We start from the raw sequence: 19,785 nt of genomic DNA, 5'->3' as shown, positions 1-19,785 counted from the left end.
ATGTGCACAGCATGTGTATCTGCAGCTACACATGCCATCGAACTGAGGGAAAATGAAGCATACTTCCCACTTTGTTAACCACCAGCCTCTGTATTTTCATTACTATCTTGATGCTAGCCAATACACACCTGCATTAAACTGTGCATGTGAAGTTTTTTTTATTTTTTAACAATTCTGTAGTTTATGTATTTCTATTGCCGGCTGTAATGATATAACATATTTTGACATTATGATCTGGCTTTCTGGTTCCCTTTTGGTACTTAATTCAGAGTAGTTCAGTCATATAGTACAAATGTAACAATTTTTTATTAGCAACCTCCAGAGCAAAGTACTGTTAACTGAGATATACCAGTGGCACAGGTCAAAAGCTATAATCAATTTTCAGTAATACTTACTTTTTTGGCAATGCTGGTAGCTTGGGTAAAAGGAGATTAGATTCATCCTCTGCATTATAAAATGATGTAAGGGCACTGAGGGAAGAAAATAAAACAGTCAATGATGCTTATAGCTATGCTACTCAAAGACACTGAGGGGCTGCTCAAGAATTGTTTTTCTGTGTACAATTCTATAATACACATTGATACTGTTTTACAAAGGGGGGAACCTAGGAAGACTAATGTTGATGTTGTAGCTTATTCCGCAGAACACATTCTGGTTACCTATAAGGACATTCAGGGCCCATTCACTTCTCTCTGAAGCATGGCATAAATGCTGATTTATGCACCACAAAAGACAGCGGAAGCTCATACATTACAAATGTCTAGCCCTGCCTAATCATGCCTGACTCAGGATAGTATCAACCAGCTCAAAATACCAGCTGCTCACTCTGTCAAACTACTCATCATCAGTGTAAGCCTCAACAAACCCACCACATGCACCAACCTCTTCATCCTCCCACGCTATCTGGTCTTTGGGGAAGCTGCTATGCACAGCACATACCAAAAACTATATCCTGGTTCACTGCTCGTCACTTGAGGAAGCAAAAGCCCTAGTCGCATGCCAACACCTCATCTTGCACAAATCAGGGTGTGTGTGTGTGGGTGTTCCCCTCACCAGTGTGGGACTGGTTGTAATTATGCTTGGTACATTTTGAGGGGTAGATGATCTGCATCTTCGATCCAAACCAAAAACAGTGCTCAAATGTCATAACTGCGAGGTGACCAAGAAAAGATTATGATAATTATGGAGTCGGAAAACACCGTTACTGAGCTGGAAAACTCCACATGCCACAGCTGTAGACAGCCTGGAGTCACAGTCACAATTCTGCTGGTTACTATACAAGGACTAGCACTACCCAGAGATAGCCATTGGAAGTCCAAATCGTAATCACTTGGACCAAAGAACATTTAGCTGCAATACTCACAAATGTAATGTCTAATATATTTACATACACCAATAGGCCCAAGAAATTATTTCCCTTTCATCTAAGAAGATGTGCATTAAAGCAGTTTTACAACTGGCAAAAAAACATGAGGCAATAGAGGCAATATTAAGAAACCTTCATGAGCCACACAAAGGCTAACACAAATAGTAAGAACATTCCCAAAACCCCGTACAAGCAAACAGCACAACCTTATTCTGCAGCCCATTTCAGAGGAATATACTGCAATTATTATTTGTTCAAGATACACCTACCTGTCACAAATCCTATATGACAGCACAAACAGCCCCATTCCCCATTGATAACAGTACGTTATTTTTTATATCTAACAAACCTGTTTTCTTCAGTAATTTCCATCCAGTGCATGCAGGCAACCGGTGAGCTCACTGTCAGAGTGTGCAGACTCTCAGGTTTTTCAACATCACATAGTATAACTCGCATGGTGTCAGCAAGGCCAAATGCCAAGACTAGAGAAAAAGGATAATTGGTAACTAGGTGTTCTTCAACAAGACGTCTATTAAAATAAAGCAAAGTGTTACTATTTTAGATAACTTCTAAACACAAAGTAAACATGCATGGATCATGAGTCTTTAGGCCTTTATAAACTTCACAGAAAGAAAAGACCTCAGACAGGTGGCAAATTATCAATGTTTACAATATGCTTCGCCTAGCAGCACTGGCTATTTCTTAAAAAAAGAAAAGAAAATCTTACAAAACACTCTAAAGCGCTTAATTTGGACTGGTGGTTGCAGGTGGCGGGCACCAGAGTACCAGCACTCATATTTTATGATCAGACTTCAACTCGAGCAAGAGAGAAAACTGCAGAATATATAGAGAAAGGCAGAAGAGAACAGTAAGCAAACTGTGACACAAAGGAAAAAATCTGGGGTGATGGGATGATAAAAGAACCTGCAGGAGGGAGATGAAGAGAATGGGAGCATAGGGCGTTGGAAGAAAAGGCCTGAGATGGAAGTAAGACTTGATATGCTGCAGGCCAGACAATCAGCAGTGCTGGCAGCAGGCTCCTATCAGAAGCTCTACACCCCAGCCCTTGTATTAAGAAATGGCACTAAACAAGTAATAAAACAGTATTATTGGTCTGGAACTCAATTGTTTGACTGGTTAAAACTCGCACACATACATTGGTACTCTAAGAGGTCTTGGGCATGTTCTCATACTCAAAAAAGAACAGTGAAATGAAGCAATAATGGTTATTACCAACCAAGGTATTAATGAAATAAAAGTGTCAAGAAGAGGTCATCTGTGAAATTCAAAAATATTGATTCAGAACACATTTTAATTTCATAGCAGTTTTATACCTTGTTACATGTATGGGGCTCACTGTGGTAGAGGCATTAAAGTCATCTTAAACCTAGCACCCACCAATAACTTGTGAGTCAAACTAACAACAGATCCAATTACCGGCCACACAAATCTATCCCTGTTTGTTGTAGTTTGGCAGCGATTAGATTAAGCATTAGCAGAAGACATCTTGTATTTAGTAACTATTGTGAACATTTCACGGAATCCATTTTGTATTCATGGCAGCCATTTTCTCTGCCACATGCTGCCATGTGCTCACCATGTGCTCTGTCCTACCTTTCTGTTAACTACTCTTGAAAATCTGCCTAGTGACAAGTTATATTTAGCATCTCCCACTTTCGCACGTGCTCAGTAAGGTCTGCAGCTGTTAGTCCTTGAAAACTGTTAGCTCCTCCTACCGGTCGACTGTGCATTTTCCACATGACCTTACATGTATACAAGTCTTGCTTCTATAATTGTACCACCTCCTTTTAGCCCCTGCGTGGGTATAAAAGGACCATGCTCTCTCAGTTCAGTGTGCTACTTCTGACATTACCTAAGTGTGCTGTTTGAAGTGTAGTACCTCATGAGGTTAATAAACTTTGTCTTTTATTTCAGTTCCTGTGCCAACTTCTTCCTACATGGTCTGAGGACTTTGTGCAGAGAAAGGTGAACCCTTTGCACTAGTAGGCCTTGCTGAGGCTTACTTCAACATGTTGGCTATACTATACTGGGGAAATGCAGGGCTACAATAAAGGTCCGATACATAGATTGCACACTTTAGATTTAATATTTTCAGCTGGCAGGAGATTATTTACTTCCATATGTATTAGTATGCAGTTTTATTTTTGTCTTGGTCCAGAGTGATAAAGCACCATCACTTTTTCACCTATGGTAGGACTGTCAACTTACTTTCTACTACGTGTTTGCCATACTTACTGACTGTATGTTTTTTTTAACTCAAACACATTGCAAAAAGGAGTAGCGCTCTTCTAAAAAACATATTTTACGCAATAATTGGTGTCTAACCAGTACAGAGTTAATTATCAAACACTGACCTTTAGTTTCATGACATTTTTTCCCCTTATTGATATGTATAAAATAAAATACCACACAGCAGGACAACTCAGCTGGAAGCGAAAGGTTTCTTTTTTCTTCATGGAGAAAATGGCTAACTTGCCTGTAGTTCGAGTTCCATTGGGATGGGATTTTTCAGAGACATGCCAAGCATCGAAATGGTTATCATTGGCTCTATATCTGGTAGTCATTACCGATACCATATGGAATGTTACAATAAATTCTTAGAGGGCTAACAAGAAGTAGAATGGGTAGCAGGTTAATCTATGAACGCTAAAGTACTAATGTTAAAGTTAACATATTAATCTTTCATATTTTCAGCGAGACTGCAGTTTGCTGGGGTGAGTCAAGTAGGAGAAATTAGGAATATAATTGGAAAAGCCATAAAATGGTTTTACAGCTTGTCTTTGGGTGAAGAGTGTGGGGGAAAGAGGCTGAAGTGTTGAGCCTTCTAAACTGGACGACCTCAGTTTAATAGTTAAAGTACCCCCTGCCAAGAATGTGCTGGACACAGCCACCGGGAAAGGAGAAACAAAGGGAAAGGGTTCTTTGTTCACCACGTGCTCCTTGAGAGCAGGCAATTGCCACAGTTACACCCAGCTGTCAAACTGAAAAGACTGTTATTTACAGTATGAACTAGAAAGAAGCATCAACAGTGGAGTGTATCTTCTTAGTCTTTTAGGAAATAAATTGGGGAGTTCATCTAAGTGTGACAATTTTTACTGCACGCCTTCTGAAGACTTCATTAATAAACAGGACAATTTTAACTAAAAGGTTATGACTTCTATGCACTTTAGTATTTGTAAATGTAGCATTAGCAAAGCTATGCCAGGGTAAGATATTTCATGAAGAATTATGAATAGCAGCTTACCTATGTTTGGTGTACATGCTGGCTGATACTCTTGGAAGAAATAAACGTGCCTTGACTAATAAAAGCAATGTTTTGCTGGGAAATGTTTTCTGCGCGCCCTGGAGTATCAGTGGAGGTGGACATTCATGTCCAGTTAATAGAGTTTATTTGTGCAGGACTCTACTGAAATCTGGAGCATTTTTGATGGACGTGTACACACTTGTAATTTCCTGGTTTAAAATTACTTTTACACTGTAAAAAAGAAAAGATATACAAATGCAGCAAAGGGGAAGATAATGTGCCAAGTGCAACAACCAGGAATGACGCTCATAACTACAACGAAAGACTTTTTTTTTTTTTTTTTTTACAATAAAATGAACTGATATCATTAACTAATAGAAATGTTATACTAGGAAGTTACAAGTCCGCACACAGCCATCATGGTTGTGACTTAAAAAAAAAAATATATATATATATTTTTATATTTAAAGGATGCGGCCAGCGTTGACCGCGTCATAGTAATTTTTTGTTTTACTTTTAGCTTTGCTGTACATTATAACAAGGCTAAAAGAATTTGACAAGTGATTCAGATATTGAAATGAAAGTATGATGACTAACACAAGCAATGTTATGGCATTGCTTGTGTTAGTCCTGTAATGTAGGTGGATATTCGTGGCCAGTTCTTAGAGTTCATGTGCGCATGGCTCAATGGAAAGCTGCAGCGTGTTTATTAAAATGTGGGTTCAGAGTTCAATCAATCAATCAATATTTGCAAAGCGCGGCTACTCACCCTGGAGGGTTTCATGGCGCTGGGGGAGGGGCCTCATTCGAAGAGCCACGTCTTGAGGCTCTTCCTGAACATTGTGAGAGACGGGCTTTGTCTGAGGTGCAGGGGGAGGCTGTTCCAGCTCTTTGCTGCAATGTAGGTGAAGGATCGTCCTCCAGCTGTGGTTTTGCGGATGCGAGGGATGGTGGCCAGGGCCATCTGGGTGGCGCGGAGAAATCTTGCGGGGATATGGAAGGAGACACAGTGGTTCAGGTAGGCTGGTCTGCGTTGTGTATGGCCTTGTACGTGTGGGTGAGAAGCTTGTTGGTGAGTCGCATCTTGACAGGTAGCCAGTGGAGGGTCCTCAGGTGTTGGGAGATTTGTTCTCGGCGAGGGGGGTCCAGAATGAGTCTGGCGGTGGCATTCTGGATGAGTTGTAGCTTTTTGACGTTCCTAGTTGAGGTGCCGTCGTAGTGGCCGTTGCCATAGTCGAACTTGCTAATGACTAAGGCGTGGGTGACTGTCCTGTGACAGTCTGCTGGGATCCATCTGAAGACCTTCCAAAGTTTGCGGAGTGTGTGCCAGCAGGAGGAGGCAACGGTTTACCTGACAGGTAATGGTAGGGAAGAGTCGAGGATGATTCCTAAGTTGCAGATGTGCTCAAGTCGATGCAGGCAGGGCACCGAGGGATGTGGGCCACCAGGAGTCATCCCACGCTGAGGTGGCGTTTCCGAAGATCATGAGCTCAGTCTTGCCGGAGCTGAGCTTGGGGCAGCTTTCTCTCATCCAGGTGGTGACTGCTTCCATTCCTCAATGGAAGTTCCTTTTGGCTGAGTCCAGGTCTTCGGTGAGGGAAATGATGAGCTGTGTCTCATCAGCATATGACACAATGTTCATACCGTGGCTTCGGACCATGGCACCGATAGTGTAATTTCCCGGTATAATACTACTTTTATTACTTGCATGCACCAGCGTACACAGCAAGGGCTGGCAATGTGACAAATGCAACGAAAGGGAATCACGCTTATAGCACTACAATATAAGTACTTCATGTGTTTCCAATAAAATGAAATGTGAATAGACATGAAGATTTACTGGGGAATATTGTAAGGAATAAAAGTGCCATGTAATGCAAATAATGACACAGAACAATATACAAGAAAACCAAAAGGGAGCACACTAAGAAGAAAGTGATACAAAACACATGCACCCCAGTACAGTGGTTACCTATAAAGAAAAAAAACACGGGATAGAAGGACAATGGCAACATGCAATGGAGCGAGAAGAGGATTGAAGATGGGGGAAAAATGAAAAAAGACCACAATCGGTACCTGGCCATGCTCTACAGAAGGCCACAATAGGAGAAGAGGAAGTGACATTGGCAAGCGCTGGTTAAGTAGGAGGCAGTAAATGAGATTGACAATGAAGCCAATGAAAGATAAGCAATAGGTTGCCTTCAAGCCCTTGTTGAATACAATATCTCTTACAAGCAACAATACATGCGCTCTGTCTCAGGCAAAACCTAAACATTTTACAGGAATAGTTCATGCTACTAACCCTTGTTACATCTGTATTTAACTCTGGTTGTTATGTTTTGCTGTTTATTCTGCCCACATCACAGGAGGCATTGTGACACCGTAGAAGGTATTGTGACTGCAAACCATCTCAGACATAAACCAGAGTACCATTGTTATTGACAAAAAAACATATTTAAAAAACAAAACAAAATAAACATTACTTTTGCCATCTGGTCTCCAAGCAAGTGATGTGACTTCCTTCCCAGTATTTTCATTAGGAGGTAAACTCCACACTCTCTGAAAGTTTGCAAGTCGATGAAGCAAAACCTGGAAATCAGATTTAAATGAAAAACATCTGATTTTTGGAACAAATCTGTGGCATAAAACATAGTTTGGATCTTATTTCAAGAAATGAAATATGTAGACATAAATCAATAAATGTAGTAAACAACAAAAAAATATATATTCTTTCAGACGTAATGCCTACCAGAAAATACATATTGTTTACAATTCCCCAAAAAAACTAAGAACTGCACACCTCGTTTCCTACGCAGGAAATTCACAGTTCTGTTTTACTTGTGATGCCAATTTTCTACAAGATCATTGATCTTACAGTGTTAACGGACTGAAAAGAATTTTAGGATACTGTGAAGTTTCTGGTATTGAGACACAGACAGGAATGTGTGTAAAACAGGGATTGATTACTGTCTCAGCCATCTCCCAGCTCCAAACTAACAGACTCATGACTTCACAGAAAATTCCAAACATCAGAACTCTATCAGGTCATGAGCATAGCAGAATGTACATCACATATATCATGACATACCAACAATAGCAGATAAGTAATAAGAGAGAACTACACACATCTTTCCTTCTTAAATCAAAAAACTGAAAACTGACAGACTAAAAAGTCACTTATTTCTGCAATTTAATCTGACCCATTAACCAAAATGCATAGCTAAAAAAAAAAACTAAAACAAAAACAAAAACACACTTCATACGCAATGTTACAAATCGAGAAGTTAGACATGCTACCTTTTACCACTGCAGAAACACCATCTCCAGTTTGGTTAATACATGGACTAATATTGCTCCCTACTTCAACATTCCAGTCCACTTCTTCCATGAAAGATTTCCCCGTGGTAGATATGAGGCCCTGGGAGGGAGCTTTATCCACAAGATATGGTCACTACCCTTTGAATATCGTTGTGAATGGCTAGGTTGGGAGGTGCTCGCTACTGGAAAGGAGTGTGGCTCCTCTGTTGGTCACTCACTTGTGTGCAAACATGTTACCATACACAGCTCCTGAAATGCATCTGTTCTAAATTTGGACTATTTTTTTTTTTTTTTAAAGGAACTCCAGTTCCTGCAATTTTACCCACTATTATTGTCATTCCAATGGCAGGTATTTGGTTTTAAATTATCAGGACTGTTGCGGAATGAAAGCCGGGATCCCCTATTTTGTTTTTGTTTCCCAACTAGTGAAGTGTTATAATAACATCCCTTTCCCTCACACACGTGGTTCTTCATAATTCGTTATGGCCTCCCATTCCAGCTTTGAAGGCAGATTTCAATAAGCTAAGCAGACTCAAAGCATTATTGTTTCAAAAGGAGGTAGCATTAACTTCGGCTACAGAAACATCTGAACTTGAAGTCGCAAGGACACCTAGCGAAATACAGTCACGCTTGTCTACAAACCTCCCAAATTAGTAACACATATCTAGAACTGCCAGCATAGTACATTTCTTTAAAACCATAAGCTTCGGCTTGGGCAGTACCTTCCAGCATATTTTGGGATTTATAACCGTTTTTATTCATTCATTATCTTCCAATGTTTTTAGAGGCATTCACTTAGTGTTATTCCTCATTTGCAGCATTTTTGTCTTATTTTTGTAACTCTGCAATGGATGTGCCTGCTAAAGTCCACTAATGCTAGACCTGCCAACAATCCAGCAGTGCAGTAGGAACAGGATACAGCAGCTTGGAGCCCTGTTATTCCAGAAACTAGACTTTGACTGGTAACTGTCATTCCTCTAGTGTCCCTTTGAATGGGCACTGGATATCTGCCTTGCTCTGCAACCTCCTGTTCCTATGGACATAAATCAGTTGATGAGTCCAATAAAGACCCATTTTCGAATTTGTCCAATGAATGCTTGCTTCAAGATACTTGGTATAAGTTTCTTCCCACCGGGTAGATGGGTGCTTCAGCACCAGGATTACTCACCTCAGACTTACATAACACGGAGGCAGCACAATCGGCCATTTCCTCAGCATTGGCTGATAATGTCACTTGCTGTGCAGCCACTTTCCTGGGATTCTGTCTGTACATTCTCAGACTGTTCAGTGGGCAGGTGTTGTTTACTGTTCATCCAGTAATCGTTCCTAGGGTTCCAGACATAGCACAGTAGCTTTTCACTTTATAAACGTTATAAATTAGGTCCTCTAGTGTTTATTATTAGAGAGGACGATCCCAGCAGAGCTGACAAGTCTGGGGAACCGATGCCCTCAGGGGGCATGCAGTCCATGTAACCTGGGTTTACACTTCCCTATGAGGATCACTTGACTACGTAAACAGAGGTAGGGGGTTCTCCCCTCTCTCAGAGATCATAAATAATAATGATAGCCTTCCTGCGCATACAACTACAGGGTAGGTAGGCTAAGGCGACTAGATTTCAATTATGGTGGCACTATTCGTGTTATAGAGTTTTCTAGCTGCTATTCTGATTTTTGTAATTATTGCCACTAATGTGCATCTAATATGCTTCATAATACACTATGTTAGTTGCAATAAATATATTGTGCACTTTCATTGTGTCTTTATTTCTGTTGTTATGTACATCTAAGACTGAGATAATGTATGAAAAGGACTGACCTGTTTTCCACCGTTCCTTGAGAGAGGGGGGGCTAGATTGTGGTGCCTTTTGGGTTGCCACAATTACTTCTCACTCTGTAAGGTTAGTAGGGCAAGTAAGGCATTCTATCTGTTGTCCAAAGGGACAGTTCTGCGACACGAGGAAGCGTACTGCAATAAGATGCTTCATCAATGCGGAAAACCCTAATTATCACATTGCTTAAACCTGACAAGCCTCCTGAGGCCTGCGAATCATACCGGCCATTTTCATTGATTAATACAGGCAACAAAATTCTAGCAAAAATAATTGCCACTAGTTTATGCCCTCCGATACCCAACCTGGTCTTGCCAGACCAATCCATCTTTATACATGCGCGATCCATAACGCATAACTTACGCACCCTCTTTGGTATGCTACATTATCTGGATCCCGGTATGACAGCAGCGGCGGTACTACTAGATGTCGAGTGGACCTATATGTTTACACTACTATGCCGCATGGGCATGTCTTAGACATTTCTTAGATAAGTGCACTTACTGTATTCGGCACTGTTAGAAATGGGGTTTTTGGTTGGCAGTCAGGTTGCCCTCTGTCCAAGCAAGAACCCTCATTCTAGTCAGGGTAAATCACACACAATCCAAATTATCCTGTGCCCACCCTCTGGTAGCTTGGCACGAGCAGTCAGGCTTCATTAGAAGGCAATGTGTAAAGTATTTGTGCAATAAATCATACAATAACACCATATAGCACCACAAAAATACACCACACAGTGTTTAGAAAAATATAGAATATTTATCTGGATATTTGTAGATCAACACAATAAAAGATGCAATAAGAATTTGTAGGAATATCACTGAAAAGTGATATAAAGTGTCTTAAGTCTTTAAAAAGCAAACAAAGTCTCTTTCAAGCACAAAGTACCTGGTTGGGAGTGGAAAGTTTCTGCAGAGGGCCGCAGAGGAGGAGATGCGTGGCCAAATGGTGTGTGCGTCGGTTTCGCCCCTTCACACACGGACTTGGTCGTTATTTTTCATGCAGGGTGACGTGCGTTGTTCTACAGGAAGAAAAATGGTGTGTGCGTCGGTTTCGCCCCTTCACACACATTGACTTGCGTCGCTATTTTTCACTCGGGGAAGACGTGCGTCGTTTTCGGCACGCAGGCCGACTCCTTCTATGGTTCGCAGGATTACCAGATGTCCCAGGGTCTGTGCGTGGATTCCTCGGCTTGTTATCCGGCTGCGTGTCGTTCCGGGAGGCTGTGCGTGGAATTTTCTTTCTCACAGCAGGAGTCGCGTCGATTTCCTCTCTGGAAGCCGGGTGGCGTTGTCCATGCGAGCCCGTGCGTCGAAGTTCTGGTCACCCCGTAGGCGTTGCATCGGGCAGCGTCGGCGTGCAGCGATTTTTTCACCGCGGAGCAAGCTGTGTGTCGAATTGTTCGGCACACGAGGAGTCCAAATGAAAAAGAGAAGTCTTTTTGGTCGTGAGACTTCAGGGAACAGGAGGCAAGCTCTATCTAAGCCCTTGGAGAGCACTTTGGCAGCCAGACAAGAGTTCAGCAAGGCAGCAGGCCAACAGAAAGGCAGCAGTCCTTTGTAGAAAACAGACAGGTGAGTCCTTTGAACAGCCAGGCAGTTCTTCTTGGCAGGATGCAGGTTCTGGTTCAGGTTTCTTCTCCAGCAAGTGTCTGAGGTGGTAGGGCAGAGGCCCTGTTTTATACCCCAATGTGCCTTGGAAGTGGGGGAGACTTCAAAGAGTGGCTTAGAAGTGCACCAGGTCCCCTTTCAGTTCAATCTTGTCTGCCAGGGTCCCAGTAGGGTGTGTGGCAGTCCTTTGTGTCAGAGCAGGCCCTCCACCCTCCCAGCCCAGGAAGACCCATTCAAAATGCAGATGTATGCAAGTGAGGCTGAGTACCCTGTGTTTGGGGTGTGTCTGAGTGAATGCACAAGGCGCTGTCAACTAAACCTAGCCAGACGTGGATTGTAAGGCACAGAAAGATTTAAGTGCAGAGAAATGCTCACTTTCTAAAAGTGGCATTTCTAAAATAGTAATATTAAATCCAACTTCACCAGTCAGCAGGATTTTTGTATTACCATTCTGGCCATACTAAATATGATCTTCCTACTCCCTTCAGATCAGCAGCTGCCACTTCAACAATGTGTGAGGGCAGCCCCAATGTTAGCCTATGAAGGGAGCAGGCCTCACAGTAGTGTAAAAACGAAGTTAGGAGTTTTACACTACCAGGACATGTAACTACACAGGTACATGTCCTGCCTTTTACCCACACAGCACCCTGCTCTAGGGGTTACCTACGGCACACATTAGAGGTGACTTGTGTAGAAAAAGGGGAGCTCGAGGCTTGGCAAGTACTTTTAAATGCCAAGTCGAAGTGGCAGTGAAACTGCAGGCCTGGGACAAGGTAAAGGGGCTACTTGAGTGGGTGGCACAACCAGTGCTGCAGGCCCACTAGTAGCATTTAATCTACAGGCCCTAGGCACATACAGTGCACATTACTAGGGACTTATAAGTATATTAAATAGTCCAATTGGGTATGGTCCAAAGTTACCAGGTTTAAAGGGAGAGAGCATATGCACTTTAGCACTGGTTAGCAGTGGTAAAGTGCGCAGAGTCTAAGAGCCAGCAAAAACAGAGTCCAAAAAGTGGAGGGAGGCAGGCAAAAAGTTAGGGGTGACCACCCTAAAGCATGTCGGGTCTAACATGTGTCCCCCCCAGCTGAAAGTGGGGAGAGCTACCCGACCTCCTGGGAGCTCTCATCGCTAAGGCGGAAGTATCTGGAGATACCATCAGTGTTGGCGTGGTCAACCCCTGGGCGATGCTCCACCGTAAAGTCCATCCCCTGTAGGGAAATGGACCACCTCAAGAGTTTTGGATTCTCACCCCTCATCTGCATGAGCCACCTGAGGGGCCTGTGGTCTGTCTGAACCTGGAAGTGAGTCCCAAACAGGTAGGGTCTTAGCTTCTTCAGTGCCCAGACCACAGCAAATGCTTCTCTCTCAATAGCACTCCACCTTTGTTCCCGTGGTAATAGTCTTCTGCTAATAAAGACTACTGGTTGGTCTGAGCCCTCCTCATTTAGCTGTGCTAGAACAGCCCCTATGCCATGCTCTGAAGCATCTGTCTGCACAATAAATTCCTGGGAGTAGTCAGGGGCCTTGAGCACGGGGGCCGTGGACATGGCTTCCTTCAGAGAATCAAAGGCTTTCTGACAAGCCTCTGTCCAATTCACCAACCTAGGTTGTTTCTTGGAAGTGAGTTCTGTCAAGGGGGATACAATGTTACCATAACCCTTGACGAATCTGCGGTAGTATCCAGTGAGGCCCAAAAAGGCTCTCACCTCGGTCTGTGTTCTAGGTGGTTGCCAGGCCTTGATAGTCTCAATCTTGGCCTGGAGTGGCTGCACCTTGCCACCACCTACTAGGTGTCCCAAGTACTCCACGGAACCCTGCCCAATCTGGCACTTACTAGCCTTGATAGTCAGGCCTGCCTGTTGCAGAGCCTGAAGTACCTCCTTGAGGTGGAGCAGGTGTTCCTCCCAGCTGGAACTGTAGACAGCTATGTCGTCCAGGTAAGCTGCACAGAAGGCATCTTTACCAGCTAGGACCCTGTTAACCAACTGTTGGAAGGTAGCGGGGGCATTTTTCAGCCCAAATGGCCATTACCAATTCCGGGTGATGCCATCAGGGGTGGAAAATGCTGATCTTTCTTTAGCCCCCTCTGTCAGGCCGATCTGACAGTACCCTGAAGTAAGATCGAACGTACTCAGGAACTTGGCAGCGCCTAGCCTGTCAACGAGCTCATCAGCTCGGGGGATGGGGTGAGCATCAGTCCGGGTGACTGAGTTGAGACCCCGGTAGTCCACACAGAACTGGAGTTCTGGCTTCGCACCTGGGGCAGTAGCCTTAGGAACCAATTCCACAGGGCTGGCCCAGGGACTACTGGATTTCTCAATAACCCCTAAAGTGGACATCTTGGAGACCTCCTCCTTGATGCTGGCCTTCACCTTATCCGAAAAGCTGTTAATTTTGTTCTTCACAGGGGGACTGTCACCTTTGTCAATGTCATGAACACAGAGGTGGGTTAGTCCAGGAGTAAGGGAGAACAGGGGGGAGAACTGCTAACAGCTCATAGCAGTCCCCTCTCTGGGTTAGAGACAGGGAATCAGAGAGAATGACACCCCCCACTGACCCATCCCCTACTTTGACAGTGAGGAGGTCGGGGAGAGGTTCACTCTCCTCTTCCATGCCCTCATCTGTGACCAGGAGCATACTGACCTCAGACCTCTCAAAGTGAGGTTTGAGCCGGTTGTGATGGAGGACCCTTAGGGGGTGCCTAGGGGTCTTGAGGTCCACTGGGTAAGTGGCCTCCCCTTTACGCTCCTTGATCTCAAAGGGGCCAGAGTCCAGCGGTCCTGGAGGGCCCTGGGCTCTACTGGCTCCGTCACCCAAACTTTGTCTCCAGGAGAGAACTCAACTAGAGTGGCCTTCTGGTCATACCACTCCTTCATCACCTCTTGACTGGCCTCGAGGTTACTCTGGGCCTGCTTCCAGAAGCGTTGGGTTTGGTTGCGGAGAGGCATCATGTAGTTGACCACATCCTGGGAGGTGACTTGGGAGTTTTCTCCCAGCCCTCCTTAACAATGCTTAGGGGTCCTCTGACAGGGTGACCATAGAGAAGCTCAAAGGGGCTGAACCCCACCCCTTTCTGGGGCACCTCTCTGTAAGCAAACAACAGGCAGGGTAAGAGGACGTCCCACTTACGCCTCATGGCATCAGTCAGGCCACCAATCATGCCTTTTAGGTTCTGGTTGAATCTCTCAACAAGCCCATTGGATTGAGGATGATCAGGGGTGATAAACCGGTAGGTCACCCCACACTCATCCCACATGGACTTCATGTATGCAAACATGAAGTTTGTGCCCCTGTCAGACACGACCTCCTTAGGGAATCCCACACGGGTAAATATTCCCAACAGAGCTCTGGTCACCACCGGAGCAGTCACTGTTCTCAGAGGGATTGCCTCTGGATAGCGGGTGGCATGGTCCAACAAAACCAGGATAAACCTGTTGCCCAAAGCAGTTTTGGGGTCCAAGGATCCAACAATGTCGATGCCCACCCTTTCAAAAGGGGTGCCAACGACTGGGAGTGGGAGCAGGGGAGCTTTAAGCCATTTCCCTGTCTTCCCACTAGCCTGGCAGGTGGGGCAAGCTCTGCAGAAGTTATCTGAGGCTGTCCTCATTCTGGGCCAATAGAAGTGGGTGTCAAGCCTGTTAAAGGTCTTGTCTTGGCTCAGGTGTCCTGCCAGGGGGATGTCGTGAGCCAGGCCCAGTAGGAAGTTCCGGTAACACTGGGGGACCAGCAGCACACGGGGTGTCCCAGGACCTGGAACCTTACGCTCACTGTAAAGGAGATCATTCTCCCAGTAAATATGGTGAGCGCCAGAGGCGTAACCTGCTGCTTGGGCTGTGGCCTGTTGCCTCAGACCCTCAAGGGCGGGGCATTCCTTCTGCGCCTTGCAGAATGCTGCCCTGGTTGGTCCCCCCCTCTACTTGCCAGCCAGCAAGTTCAGGTAGGTTACCCAGGTCAGCTATGTCCTCCCCAGTTGGCTCAGGGGCCTCTTCCACCACCGTGCCTCTTGCCCTTCCTCTTTGCAGCTGTCTGAGCCATCTTTCCAGGCTCCAGACGCCCTTGACTCCCTTCCCGGCAGCCATGGACTGTGTGGTCATGCAGACCCACTCAGGTAACCCTAACATCTCCAGGTGAGATCTGAGCTCTACTTCTTTCCAAGTAGTACGCTCAAGATCATTGCCTAACAGACAATCTACAGGCATGGCAGGACTCACAGCTACTTTCAGAGTACCAGAGACCCCCCCCCCCCAACTCAAAGGGAACCAGAGCCACTGGTAGGTGACTCTCAAGATTGTCAGCGACTATGACCTGGTGGAATGTATTAGGGACTATCTGCTCTGTTGACACCAGCTGACTCTTGATAGTAGTCATACTGGCTCCTGTGTCACACAGAGCCTCCACCTTTTGCCCATCAATGGTGACCCACTGCCTGTACTTGGAAGTATTTCGGGCATGTGGGCTTTGGGCACCATTTCTCTTTCTCCCAGGGACACTAGGGAAATCTCTACCTGCTTCCCAAAGCTATCTGGGTCCATCTCCCCCACGAGCGCTACACTAGTCAACCCAGGTGTCTGTCCGGTAGGGGACTGTAAGGAAATTCCTCCTTGGCATGGTTACCCCCTGACTTTTTGCCTTTGCTGATGCTAAGTTTTGATTTGAAAGTGTGCTGAGGCCTGCTAACCAGGCCCCAGCACCGGTGTTCTTTCCCTAACCTGTACTTTTGTTTTCACAATTGGCACTGGTACCCCTGGTACCAAGGGCCTTGATGCCAGGGAAGGTCTCTAAGGGCTGCAGCATATCTTATGCCACCCTGGGGATCCCTCACTCAGCACAGACACACTGCTTGCCAGCTTGTGTGTGCTGGTGAGGACAAAACGAGTAAGTCGACATGGCACTCCTCTCAGGGTGCCATGCCAACCTCACACTGCCTATGCAGTATAGATAAGTCACCCCTCTAGCAGGCCTTAGGCAGGGTGCACTATACCATAGGTGAGGGCACTAGTGCATGAGCACTGTGCCCCTACAGTGTCTAAGCAAAACCTTAGACATTGTAAGTGCAGGGTAGCCATAAGAGTATACGGTCTGGGAGTCTGTCAAACACGAACTCCACAGCACCATAATGGCTACACTGAAAACTGGGAAGTTTGGTATCAAACTTCTCAGCACAATAAATGCACACTGATGTCAGTGAACATTTTATTGTAACATACACCCCAGAGGGCACCTTAGAGGTGCCCCCTGAGACCTTAACCAACTACCCGTGTAGGCTGACTGGTTTTAGCAGCCTGCCACACTCGAGACATGTTGCTGGCCACATGGGGAGAGTGCCTTTGTCACTCAGTGGCTAGTAACAAAGCCTGTATTGGGTGGAGATGCTTATCACCTCCCCCTTGCAGGAACTGTAACACCTGGCGGTGAGCCTCAAAGGCTCACCCCCTTTGTTACAGCACCCCAGGGCATTCCAGCTAGTGGAGTTGCCTGCCCCCTCCGGCCACAGCCCCACTTTTGGCGGCAAGGCCGGAGGAGATAATGAGAAAAACAAGGAGGAGTCACTGGCCAGTCAGGACAGCCCCTAAGGCAACCTGAGCTGAGGTGACTGACTTTTAGAAATCCTCCATCTTGCAGATGGAGGATTCCCCCAATAGGGATAGGAATGTGACCCCCTCCCCTTGGGAGGAGGCACGAAGAGGGTGTAGCCACCCTCAGGGCTAGTAGCCATTGGCTACTGCCCTCCCAGACCTAAACACACCCCTAAATTCTGTATTTAGGCTCCCCTGAACCTAGGAACTCAGATTCCTGCAACCTAAGAAGAAGAGGACTGCTAAGCTGAAAAACCCTGCAGAGAAGACAGAGACACCAACTGCTTTGGCCCCAGCTCTACTGGCCTGTCTCCCCACTTCTAAAGACACTGCTCCAGCGACGCTTTCCCCAGGGACCAGCGGCCTCTGAATCCTCAGAGGACTGCCCTGCTCTAGAAGGACCAAGAAACTCCCGAGGACAGTGGCCCTGTTCACCCAAGACTGCAACTTTGTTTCAAAGGAGCAACTTTAAAACAACTGCGTTTCCTGCCGGAAGCATGAGACTTGCTACTCTGCACACGACGCGCCCCCGGCTCGACTTGTGGAGAAACAACACTTCAGGGAGGACTCCCCGGCGACTGCGAGACCGTGAGTAGCCAGAGTTGCCCCCCCAGAGCCCCCACAGCGACGCCTGTAGAGGGAATCCCGAGGCTCCCCATGACCGCGACTGCCTGCTTCCCAGATCCCGACGCCTGGTAAAGACTCTGCACCTGCAGCCCTCAGGACCTGAAAGATCGGAACTCCAGTGCAGGAGTGACCCCCAGGAGGCCCTCTCCCTTGCCCAGGTGGTGGCTACCCCGAGGAGCCCCCCCTTGCCTGCATCGCTGAAGAGACCCCTTGGTCTCCCATTGAAACTTATTGGAAACCCGACGCGTGTTTGTACACTGCACCCGGCCGCCCCGTGCTGCTGAGGGTGTACTTTCTGTGCTGACTTGTGTCCCCCCTGGTGCCCTACAAAACCCCCCTGGTCTGCCCTCCGAAGACGCGGGTACTTACCTGCTGGCAGACTGGAACCGGGGCACCCCCTTCTCCATTGAAGCCTATGCGTTTTGGGCACCACTTTGACCTCTGCACCTGACCGGCCCTGAGCTGCTGGTGTGGTAACTTTGGGGTTGCTCTGAACCCCCAACGGTGGGCTACCTTGGACCCAAACTTGAACCCCGTAGGTGGTTTACTTACCTGCAAAAACTAACTAACTCTTACTCCCCCCAGGAACTGTTGAAAATTGCACTAAGTGTCTAGTTTTAAAATAGCTATATGTGATTTATTTGAAAACTGTGTATGCTATTTTGATTATTCAAAGTTCCTAAAGTACCTACCTGCAATACCTTTCATTTGAAGTATTACATGTAAAATCTGAACCTGTGGTTCTTAAAATAAACTAAGAAAATATATTTTCCTATACTAAAACCTATTGTCCTGGAATTGCCTTTGAGTGTGTGTTCCTCATTTATTGCCTGTGTGTGTACAACAAATGCTTAACACTACTCCTTTGATAAGCCTACTGCTCGACCACACTACCACAAAATAGAGCATTAGTATTATCTCTTTTTGCCACTATCTTACCTCTAAGGGGAACCCTTGGACTCTGTGCATACTATTCCTTACTTTGAAATAGTGCATACAGAGCCAACTTCCTACATGGACGGTGCCCTCTGAGCACTGGGGGTCGCCTTTATAGTGACCATACTGATAGCACTCCATGCATTTGGGGTTGGATTTCCCTGATTTATCATACGTCCCTGGCTTTTTCCCAAATCCGGAAAAGGAATGGTTGCCACCCCCCAGGGAATTCTTTTGGGGGCCTTTTGAGAGGTCCTTATCTGTAAGTTTATCTCCCCACTCTTTCTTCTGTTGGGAACCCTGACCACCTTTGTGGGTGTCCCCCCCAGGTACCTTTTTAGACACTCTGGTGCTAACCCAGAGGTCCGCCTCCTCAGCAAGCTTCCTAGGATTAGTCAGCTTACTATCTACCAAGTGCTGGCGCAATTCTGTAAAAGTAGTATTGAGCATATGCACCCTCAGAATCAAGTCATATAACCCTTTATAATCATCTACTTTGTTGCCCCGCACCCATCCATTCACTGCCTTACTGGAAAAGTCAAAGAAATCTACCCATGTTTGTGTGGATTGTTTGGTGCTGTCCCTGAACCTCTGATGGTATCCCTCAGGGGTCAGCCCAAACTTGGCAAGTAAAGTGGCTTTCTGAAGTGGGTATGTGTTTTGATCAGGTTGATCCAATGTGAGAAGTGTGTCCCTCCCCAATGGCAGCACATAACCCCACATAGCTGTACCCCATTGCCCTTCAGGAACCTCATGACCCCTTAGTGCAACTTCATAAGCAGCTAGCCATTTATCTAGGTCATCTCCCACCACAAAACTGGGCAGCACATTTTTGGGTATATGAACCTTCTTTTCTCCAGCAGGTCCTGTCTGTATGCTGCCACCATTATTGCTGGATTCAGACTGTCTCGCCTTGATCTCCAGCTCCTTGAGACTCAGTTCATGAGCCAACAATAGTTTCTTTTCAGCCAAAGCTCTCTCAGCTGCAGCTTCAGCTTTTTCAGCTTCCACCTGTTTGGCTGCTCTTTCAGCCTTCCTTTCCTCCTGTTGGGCATCAATTTTCAGTTTTGCCATTTGCAATTGGAACTCCCTTTCCTCTCTCCTTTCCTCTGCGGTCAGGCTTTGCTCAGAGACACTGCTCCCTGGTCTGGAAGGGGGCATAATTGCAGTGGTAACATTACCCACTGATGGCAATAAATCCTCTGAGAGGCTATTTTCTGGCTCCTCTTCCTCCTCATCCTCCTCTAAATGGGCT

The 19,785-nt window shown here is 45.9% G+C and overlaps 1 protein-coding gene across 1 annotated transcript in view; it reads right to left on the bottom strand.

Annotated features, from left to right (window-relative positions):
- Window positions 1-19,785, bottom strand: part of ANAPC4 (anaphase promoting complex subunit 4) — a 203,620-nt gene that overhangs the window by 174,399 nt on the left and 9,436 nt on the right. Inside the window, exons 2-4 of the mRNA XM_069202153.1 lie at window positions 7,115-7,220; window positions 1,716-1,848; window positions 396-470 (exon numbers count right to left, since the gene is read on the bottom strand). Coding sequence (XP_069058254.1) covers window positions 396-470; window positions 1,716-1,848; window positions 7,115-7,220 — 314 coding nt within the window. The remainder of the gene's footprint in view (window positions 1-395; window positions 471-1,715; window positions 1,849-7,114; window positions 7,221-19,785) is intronic.

The sequence above is a fragment of the Pleurodeles waltl genome, chromosome 1_2 (assembly GCF_031143425.1).
Source record: "Pleurodeles waltl isolate 20211129_DDA chromosome 1_2, aPleWal1.hap1.20221129, whole genome shotgun sequence".
In the NCBI taxonomy this organism is placed as follows: domain Eukaryota; kingdom Metazoa; phylum Chordata; class Amphibia; order Caudata; family Salamandridae; genus Pleurodeles; species Pleurodeles waltl.
Note: the sequence above shows the minus strand (reverse complement) of the source record. Positions and strands in the feature narration are given on the sequence as shown.